At 55.2% G+C, this 10,263-nt stretch overlaps 1 protein-coding gene across 3 annotated transcripts in view; it reads right to left on the reverse strand.

Moving 5' to 3' along the window:
- Positions 1-237: 237 nt before the first annotated feature.
- The window catches only part of CYP26B1 (cytochrome P450 family 26 subfamily B member 1), a 19,573-nt gene continuing 9,547 nt past the window's right edge, over positions 238-10,263 (reverse strand). For all 3 annotated transcript variants that reach the window (XM_039852526.1, XM_039852528.1, XM_039852527.1), the window contains exons 3-6: positions 6,400-6,675; positions 5,986-6,141; positions 4,074-4,358; positions 238-3,660 (exon numbers count right to left, since the gene is read on the reverse strand). In XM_039852526.1, coding sequence (XP_039708460.1) covers positions 3,268-3,660; positions 4,074-4,358; positions 5,986-6,141; positions 6,400-6,675 — 1,110 coding nt within the window. In that variant the 3' untranslated portion in view covers positions 238-3,267. The remainder of the gene's footprint in view (positions 3,661-4,073; positions 4,359-5,985; positions 6,142-6,399; positions 6,676-10,263) is intronic.

Raw genomic sequence — 10,263 nt, forward strand, 5'->3', positions numbered from 1 at the left:
AGCTGTTCAGTGACATCTTTCCCTCCGCAGAGGAACTCCTCGAAGGACGCTGCCACGAACTTCTCTGTGCCTATGCACAGGGAATGGCAGGTTGGCCTCATAGGACAAATGTTTCCGGGCAGAACTTCCTGCCTGGCAGGTGGGACTGGACGTTGCTGAAGGGAACGTGGGCGTCAGGGAGTGGGGAGTACCCTTTCAGTGAGGCTGAAAGGCAGAAACCAGAGAGCCAAACGAAGGTGAGTCCCCACAGTTTATTATGGAAGCCTATAAAAGAGCCACATTGAGTACTTTCAAAATCACAAAATGCACAACATTCATTTTTTAATATGCAACATGGAATATTATATACAGATTAAGACCACATGACAGCAAAAACACTCACACGGCACCAGTTTCATATCAAAACAAAACACACAAGTGCTTTTTCAATATTAAAACAACTGTGATAAAAACATATTAATATTTTGAACCATGTTTACAATAGAGAAAAATTCATATTTTACTAAATAACGAATATTTAACAGCGAAAACTTTATACTAAATATCTATTTTGAATTATAACAAAATAGTACTTATAATAGTTTATAAAGACAGACACAAAATTATAACATTTATGAAAAAAAAGTTTTGTGTATAAAATATTATAGTGATCCGGGCAGGGTCAAGATGGAGCCCAGAACACAAACGCCAGCGCCCAACATCGAAAGTGCTTCAATCTGCAAGCCCATGGCAGGAAGAGTTTTGTGGGGTTTTGTCTTTTTAATATCAAGTTACAATAGTTAGGAATGGTAAGTGCGGAAACATCACCCATCTAACACTATGTCTATAAAACCTACACACACACACAGACACGGATGGACATACAGAGGAGACGGATGACTTTCAACATGGGACCCTCCTGTCAGCCAGTCAAGAGCTTTCTTCAGTTCTCTTCTTGTTGCCTTTGAGACCCAGTGGGCCAAATGACCTTACTTTTATCCCTGTCAGGAACCCCCTTCAGCCTTTTCTCTGCCCCTCCCAGGCTGGTCACTCCAACAGAAGGCCACTGAGGCCTTCCAGAGCCCTCCGGCCCCCCATCCCTCTCCAGTGCCAGGCCTGGTGGGCTTCCTGTCTGAAGCTGCACTTACTGCATTCCTAGATATTCGGTCAAGACCGATTGGTTTGGGGCAGGCCGGGTCAGCTTGGAGGCGCGTGAAACTTCCAGACACCAGGCTTTTTTGTGGGTGACCAATTCTGGTGCACCATGCAGCTATTTTGCAAGCTTTGACAAGTCTTTACACATTTTTGCCTGTTTTTCAGAATGTGAAGAGATTGAGAAATTTTATTAAGTTTTCTAAAATGTCAATTTTTGCCAATAAGTTTTGTTCTGCACTGTTTTTTAATAGTGAAAAAGTAAAAACCAAATGAAACTTGAGAACAGGGGGTAACAGGACAGTCGTGGGGTGTGGTAAGCCCGTTCCTTCCTGTAGAGCGTACCGCAGGTCAATGTGAGTGGGGGAGAGAGTTGGGGTGCCATCTGCCCACTCAGCACCATCAGAGGGGGCCACTGAGCAGTCATAGTGGTCACTGCTTGGGAGAGGCAATTAGGGGGGATCAACGTCCTGCACCTTCTGTGTGTTTTTGATTTTCTTGCAAAGAGGATTCACCTCTTTTAGAACATCGAAAGCCCAAAGAGAAACACGGAAAGCAAAGACAAATCTGAAAACAGACAAAATCACTGAAGACTCTTCAAAGGCCCCAAACCGGCCCTGGGAGGCATCCCAAATTGTCAACACTCAAAATGCTGGTAGCAGAAGCTACTCCTTTTTCCCCTGACTGGCCAGTTTTCAAGCAAATCGCTTCCTACAAATCGCACATACCAGCCTCCTTGCTGCAGCTGCAGCAGACCCCACCCCCACCCCGCAGCTGCCTCCAGACAGGGCAGAGGCCCGGGTCAGCTCGAGGAAGGGCTACCTTCTGCACACACCTCCCCTTGCTTTCAACTAGTCCCCACACCCCTGAGCTGGGCTAAGCGGACAGTGGCATAGAGGTGGGAAGGGACTTCCTAGACACTTTTCCAAGGGCAAAGGGTGAGGGTTAAGGAAGGGACAACAGAGGCCCTTGTTCCCCATCAGAAGAAAGAACCCGTATCCTTCCCCATACTCACTAGCCGAGTGGGGGGCATCAGGGAGAACAGTGACCGTGCAGGAGATGGTGGCAGCTTCTAAATCCCCACATTTTTGCCAGAGCAGGGCGGGAGGCAGTGGGCCATTTTCTTGTCTCCACCAGGAGACAAAGGCAGAGATGCTGGATTTCACCCCGAGAGTCCAGCTCTGAAATTGAACCCACAGAAGGTCTGGAGCGTGGGGGAGCTGCTCAATCCGCAACTAAGGAGGACTGAGTCATTTGCAGAAGTCCTTCCCCGGAGCAGCCGGGACGGAGGTTAGGGGACAGAGGAGATGCGTTTTCCAGTCCCCAGTAATGCCAAGATTTGGTTATATCAGTGAATAAATATGAGCCAAAGGCCTTGGGTGTGTGTGTACAGGGGAGCAGGGTGGGCTCAAGGCCTCATTGTGGGAAGGTGAGAATGTCAGTGCTGTGTGCATGCCCAGGGCCACCAGGGAGGATGCTGGGAGGACAGAGCCTGGGGCTCCTTTGCCCCAAGGTCAGAGGAGAGAAAAAGTAGCAGCAATAGGTAATTTCAAATGTTCAAACTGGCAAAGAGGTGGGACCCCTCTAGGCTGGCTGCAGCCTCTGCCTCTGCCAAGGGCGACTGGAGTTCTATGCCAGGACGCCATCCCTCAGCGCACACCCAGAGGGGCACATGCCCCAGTGTGAGTAGAGGCAGGAGGGGGAGGGGTGCTGAAGAAGCCACCTCTTTCTCTTACTCCCATCCCAAGTCAACCACTTGACCTCAAACTAAAAGGGTCCAAATGAAATGGGAGGAGAGGGGCCAGCTGGGAACATCACAAGCAAACGCTGCAGCATGAGCCGCCTGACACGTAACACTGTAACGGGCGTGCGGAGCCCCTGGGCATGCCAGCCCGGGAGCCAAGCTGATGGGAGCTGGAGAGAGACTGGGGGAAGCAGGAGCCAGGGTCCCATCCTCCAAGAGAATGGAGCCCTCTTGGGTAGGGTTTGCCAGGGAGGGGGTCCAGGGGAGGGAGAAGTAGGGGGGCCATTCCCCCTTCCCCGGTTCCAGCCCCTCCCACACACAGGTTTCTACCCTTCCATCGCCTCCCGCCCATGGCCTGGCTGGGCTGAGGCGGGGGTGTGGGCCAGGCTCCTTTAGACTGTGGCACTCAGCATGGCCTCCGTCTCTGGCAGGATCTTGTTCTGGTTGGAGTCCAGGCCAAAGAACTTGACACTGAGGCCGTCCACGGGGTGCAGGACAGGGACCAAGGTGATGCGGGGGAAGGTCCGAGTGGCCAGCTCAAAGCGGCTCGTGCTGGCCAGCTCCACCGCCAGCACCTTCAGGAACAGCTTGGCCAGGTGCTTGCCCAGGCAGGTCCGGACACCGCCGCCGAAAGGGAGGTAATGGAAACGGCCATCCTTGTCTTCACTCCGAGCCTGACCGAAGCGGTCAGGGTCAAATACGTTCACGTCTTTGAACACGGGCGCCGTGTCGTGGGTATCCCGGATGCTGTACATGACACTCCATCCTTTGGGGATCTGAAAACCCTGGAGGTGAGATGAGGGCAGGGTAGGATGGTGAGAGCCAGCAAAGGTCTGAGAGGGCCCAGGACTTCTGCCTGCCAGTCCCCACCCAGATGTTCCTACAGACATCCCACTGTGGTCTCCTGGCCTGGCCAGCACCCCTCAGCATGTTAGTCCAGTGTCTTATTTACAAAATGTCCACATGCAACTTCACACACGACACCCAGGCTGGCTTCATCTGACCCAGGTTTGAGACAAGGTCTCTCCCATCAGAATGAAAGTTCCCTGAAAACAACTGCCGCTTCCCCATCAGACTGAGGTACCTACTCTGAGGAGAAGTCTGGTCTTTCCCATCAGCCAGCACCCTGCAACTCCCCCCCCGACAGGCAGTGCTCCCACGGGCCCCCTGAGACCCAGTCCTGAGAGCTCAGCCTCACGTCAAGCTCGAAGGTCTGCAGCACGGTGCGGTAGCCACCGGAAATGGGCGTGAAAAGGCGCATGACCTCCTTGATGACGCAGTCCAGGTAGTGCAGTCCGCTGAGCGTGTCGAGGCGCAGCGTGCCCTCGCAGGGGCAGCCGCCACTGTGCAGGATGCCCTGCGTCCGCAGCTCCTCCCGAAGCTTCTCCAGCACGGCCGGGTGCTTCAGCAGCTGCATGATAAGTGACGTGCTGGCACTGGCAGTGGTGGCATAGGCTGCGAAGATCAGCTCCAGGGTGCCGTCCTGCAGAGGAGAATCACCATCAGCAACCCAGACTGAGCCAGGCAGGCCCAGCCTGGGGGCGACCTCACTCTTCCGGTGTCCCCCGAGCCGCAGCAGCATCCAACTGGGTCCTGTCCGCTTTCTCTGAGCCTCATGTTGCTGGGCATTTAGGCCACAATGGACACAGGTCAGAGAGCCAGTCCTGTGACTCAGCAGGAGATACAGCTGGTGTAACGCAGGGCAGAGGAACTAACCCGGAAGTCCCCTGGGGTAGGGCCACTTCTCACTCAGTGCTGGATTCTGAGGTATTGAGCCCCAGCAGTCCCAGCAGCCTAATCAGTGTAGTGAGCTCCAAGAAAAAAAGGAAAAAAATCCCAAGGAGCCAGGCACTGAGTGAGGTTGGGGGTGAGTGGGGTTAGGGGTGCAGGGTCGAAGCCCCAACCTTCCTACTCCCAGCTCCAGCTCCTACTCCACCTCGAGAAGGACATCAGGGTTTGAGAAGCAGTCTGGGCCACACCCATGAAGACCTGGGATGGGACTGCAGTGAGAGGGCTCAGGGGAAGTGGCCCCCAGAAGACCTAACGCCTCCTCTGAGGTATCCTAGGGAGCAAGGAACCTGGGCCATGCATGCCCCATGGAAAGGCCCCAGCAGGTCACCTCATTCCAAGCCCTGTATTTTAGAAACATGGACACTAGGCCCAGAGAGGGGAGCGAAGGGACCTCGATCCCTAACTTGCCACAGCACCACACCTACAAGTCAAGAATGTCTTGTGAAATGGAAGAGTCATTCGGGCTCCTTCCTGGCTCACCAGATAAAAAGCTAGAGCTAGAAGAGGGGAAAGCAAAGAAAGATTGAGGGGATGGGGAAGTCTGCAGCAAGTCTCTATGGGCACCTGGCAAGCTGTGTGTGGCAGAATCTGAACGAGGATGAAGTAACAGATCCCTTCTCTGGTGGAATAGCCATCCTAAAAAGGAGTGGGCAGGAAGCCCCTCTCAGAGCTCAGTGTGGACAGTCTTGGTGCTGGCAGCCCAACTGGGCTTCGCCAGTGCCAGGCAGGTTGGGAGAGTGGCAAATGCCACCAACCTGAAAAGGCTGGCAGGAAGAGGGGACCTAAGTTAGGTCCAAATCTACCCAGCACTTCCCCAAGGGCTGAGCTGCCTCCCCTTCTGGGCCTGAGTTTCCCTAGGTGACCTACCAGGGTTATTGTGACCATTAAAATGCACTGAAATAGTGAAGACTGGAGGGAAGGGGAGAGGGGTCGATAAAAACCACGGACACTGAGCCCATTCAGAGGTTTCTAAGGGCCAATTTTTCTGCATCTTTTCCAAAATGGTAGATAGGACGGTGGATGGGATGGAGAGTGTGGGGCCCAGTGTCATGGGAACCTGCTCACACCAGGACAGGGTACACACACGGCAAGTCGTGGGGAGAGGGGGAGCAGCCCCACCCATCACAGGTGCTTCTCACCCACCCCCACCATGTGCACAGCAGTAGGGTCAGGGCTGCTCTTCTGGCTTAAGCCCCAGCCCAGTGAAGTGACAGCCACCGAAGCTGCTCAGAAACAGTCCCTGTGGAATGCAACCAGAAAGGGGCTGTCCCAGGGTTGAGCAAGGGGCACTCATGCTGGCCACTGGGGAGGCCCCCCACCTTCAGCTCCTGCATGGTCATCTCCTTCCCATGCTCCTTGCTGCTCTCGATGAGGATGTCCAGTGCGTCCGAGTAGTCCTTGCCCTGCGTGCACTGCAGCTTCTCCCGGATCGCCTTTTCCAAGCCCTTCTGCAGGATCTGTCGTGCCTGAATGCCCTGAAAGGAGAAGGTGGCCATCCTGTCACCTAAGGGGAAGGGCACCAAGGGCCTCCTCCCAAGGTGGTCCAGGGTAGGGGACATTTATGAGAACTTCCCCTCTCAGCCACAGAGACCACAAGGTGAAGGCTCCAGCTGCCCTCCCACTGACTCTCCCCTCTGTCTCTGTGGCGGATGACTGTCTAGTGGTAAGCCACCCCTCCCTCAGGGTGAGCTCGTGGATGCCCACTTCTTCTCCTCCCAGGCCTGGGAGCTCACCCGCCGGTAGCCACTAAAGGGCAAGTCGACAGGCAGGGAAAAGACGTTCTCCACAAACTGCTGGTAGACCTCAAAGAGGTGCCCAAGGTCCTCTTCGGGGATGCTGAAGCCCAGGAGCACACGGATGGCCATGCGGAAGGTGAGCTTCTGGGCCTCCTGGTACACATTGATGGCCTCGGGGCGGCTGCTCCAGGCGCGCAGTGTGTCCTGGATCACCAGCTGGATCTTGGGCAGGTAGCTCTCCAGAGCCTCATGGCTAAAGATCTTGGAGAAAACCTGGAGGGGAGAGAGGCGGGCAAGCTGGTCAGATGGGCTCAGGCTGCCCATGAGGCTCCCAGAGGCCTGGCTGAGGCACAGGGCCCATGACTTTGACTGGAGAAAACTCCAGGCCCTCACCCTGACCAAGCTCCTCCATCCATCTCCCAGACACCGTGCCCTCGCTGGCTTCCCTATTCTGAACCCCACTGCCTGTGTCTCGGTGGGGATGGCAGGAAAAGGACAGGTTACTAAAACACAGTTCATAAGTATTTTTATTCAAAGTCAAGACCTTCCACAACACTCACAGGGTGACCTGAGCTATCGTCTCCTGTCCTGACCCCCAGAAAAGTTCATGGTCCAAACAATGGCAAAGCCCTGGAGGCCAGGGAATCCAGCTGTCGACAGATCTGTGGGCGATGTGGCCGTACCAGCCATGGGGAGACACAGAGCAGGCAAGAAGGGGTTGGGGGAAGGCCGCCCACCATTGCAAGGGCCCATTCCAGAATTCCCAGGCCACAGGGCAGAAGTGCCCAGGAGTGTAACACAGGTGAGCAGACTGGACAAGGAAGAGGCAGAAAGCAGTAGGTGGCCCTTTTACTCACTGATGGGAAAACAAAAGAGTCTGAGGCTAGACTGAAAGTAGGACTTTCTGAGACCCAAACTTGCTCTCACTCCCTGGGGAACACCCACTGGGAGTTTGTTATCAGCTGTGCCATCAAGATATCTTCCATGTAGCCAGGTCCGGAGGCAGCAGGAGGGGGGCAAGGCTTTCCGCCCCAAAAGATCACAAAGGCAATCAGAAGCCCCTTTAATTCTTTGCATCTTCCTGGTCCATTTTAAGTAGCCAGAGCCCCTGTTGCATCTCCCTGCTTTCAGGCCTCCTGACTCCTCAGCAACAGCCCCTCCTCCTCACCCAGATGCCCCTGCACACGTTTTTCACGCTGCTGCCATGGTGTATAGGAAAGCGAGAGTGTTCGTTTATATACTGATGACCTGTGAGTCTCACTTGTAACCAACAACCTCCGTCCCACAACCCCCCCAGAGTCCAGGGCAGTAGGTGGGTGCCCCCCCCCCACACCAGCACCAAGGGGAAGGTCATGGGGAAGAGAGGGGAGGGGCAGCGCAGGGAGAATGTGAGATAAATATTGCTCCAGCCCCCACCCTGCTTCATGCAACCACACACACGCCAGCCTCCTCCTTCTGCTCTCAACACAACCACCGCACAAACTGTAAATGTGAGAATTTCCCCTGCAGTCAGCTCGAGGAGGAAAAGGTAACATTTTCCTGGCCTCAGCCCTGCATGGCTAATGGGAGGGCTGGTTTGCAGAAATAACAGTGCTGGCCCTTCAGTGGCCCAGCCAGGCATTCACAATAGCACTTTCATTCCGAAATTCCCGGTGGGCAGAGGGAGGGAGGAGGGAAGGAGGCCGCCGGTGAGGGGCAGAGAAGCCAGCACTGTTTGGGGCTGCTTCTGCTACTAAGGGACAGCTGAAAGGAAGGACAATGGGAGGTGGCCAAGGGCTGCCCAGGCCTAAACAGGTCAATCACGCCTTGTTCTGTCCAGGGTCTCAGGCATTTCCGGTGGGGGGAGGGGGCGGGGAGGGCGCGGTCAGCAGCCACCTCCCTTCACTGGGTTGCAGATAAAGGCAGTGCTCTCTGTCTCAGCAGCCCCTCACCCTGGTATCCTTAGGATTCCAGGTTCAGCTGTTGGCCAAAAAGTCTTATGGGGTGGGAGAGGGGGCCTTGTCCCCAAAGCCCAACATTGGCCAACTAAGGGCCTTTTACAGAACAGCAGAGAGCCCACAGGTGAGCAGAAAGTGGCTTGTGGAGCCGAGCGAGCTCAACAGGGAAGCAGAAAGGTGACAGTGGCTACCAGGCCTCAGTGGGAAAGCTGGAGGTGGGGACAAGCAGAGCCAGCCAGCCCAGGGCAGACTGAAGAGTACTGTCATGGAAGGGATGGGTCAGGGGCTGGCCAGGGCCCCAGCACAAGGGAGACGTGGCCCCAAAGGTAAGCATGTAGAGGGGGAAAAAGGAAAGAGGCCATGCTGACCAGAACTGGCCAAAGTCAAAGCCAGCTAGGCTCTAAGATGCAGTGGGGTGGTAGGAAAAGGCAGGCTGGATGCCCAGAGACCTGAGTTTTAACCCTAGATCATCCACTAACTTACATGGTCAAGTCAACCCCCAGACCCTGTTTACTCATCTGTAAAATGGTGAGGTTAAGCCAGGTGATCTCTTTTTCCTTTCAACGTACGGAGCACACAAACACCAGTATCCACATGTCCCTAAGTAGATGCTATCCCCTCAAAGCACAGAATCTGGCACTGCACAAGTCACCTGGTAAGTGCCTGCCAGGCTTGTCACCCACACACCCCACATGGGCTACAGCGGCCCAAGAGGGGCCATCCCAGGGCTATTACCAAAGAGGAAGCACTCAGGGGCCCCAGTGCACCCCAGGTGTGGCCAGACAGTACCCACTGACAATCTACTTATTTGTTGAAGATTTGTCCTTCCTGCCCTGCCCTGCCCCAAAGGTTACATTCCCTGCGCCCTCTAGCGATGGCTGTCTGAATAGCTCCTTCTCAAGCTTTGGGGCCAAGGAGGGCAGGAAGGACCCCCAGAGGACCTGAGACTGAGTAGAGGGACTCCAAGGGCAGGAAGTCCACACCTGACCTCTAAGTGGGAAGGGGTCCTGAACAAGGTCAGGAGCTGGAATGACCCCAAGAAGCCCACTGACATTTTGTATCTGCAGGATCCCTGGGCTGAGTCTTCCGAAAAGAACTACGGCCGGAGCAAGGCTCTTACCTTGACCCATCGAGAAGCCTGACTAGATGGTCTAGGATACCTTTTTACCTGGCTGTCCCATGATTCTCCTCAGAGCCCCCCGAGGTAAAGAAACTACCCAAATGAGATGCCAAGCAAAAGCAGATCTGGGACACTCAAGGGGCTTTGTTCAGAGAGCACCAAGTCCGTGCCCCTACCTCTGGCCCCGCTGTTTCACAGGGCCCATGGCCTACCAAACATGGGGAATACTGTAGGGCCTCATCCCTGGGTCTGTGGCAGCCCAGAGTCAGGGCAGCCCAGAAACCACCACCCACCACAAAGGCCAGGAGGAGGCGGAGGTGCTGGCCAGGGCAGAGGGAGGCTGCGATGCGGCAGGCGGGGTCAGGACTCGGGCATATGGGAAGGTGCCCGGTGGAGCCACTCAGTGTGGAGAGGGGAAGGGTTCCCAGCCCCTAGAGCTGCCTGCCCTGACCACAGTAGTAACAGAAGCCAGGGCTGCTTTGTCTCCCTCTGGGGCTTCCCTCTGAATTCCCAAAAGTGTGCCAAGAATGCCGGACAAAGGTCATCAGGAACCAGCCCTGGCCCAGGCAAAGCCCTGCAGAGGGAGCAGCAGGTATGGACTTCCCACCAGGGTTGTAGCTGGGAGCAGCAAGGGCAGAGGGTCAGGGAGACCTTGCTTGGAAAATCCCAGGTGTTTACTTGGGGCAGGATGGGTTTATTTGATGGATGGGCCTGGAAACCCTCCTCCCCATGTTGGTTTCCCCAATATCCCTGGTTCTCCCTCTCCCCTCACTGGGAGGCAATTCTACAAGGTGGGTGGGGGCG

This window comes from Pteropus medius, unplaced genomic scaffold (assembly GCF_902729225.1).
Source record: "Pteropus medius unplaced genomic scaffold, Ma_sr-lr_union100, whole genome shotgun sequence".
Lineage (NCBI taxonomy): Eukaryota > Metazoa > Chordata > Mammalia > Chiroptera > Pteropodidae > Pteropus > Pteropus medius.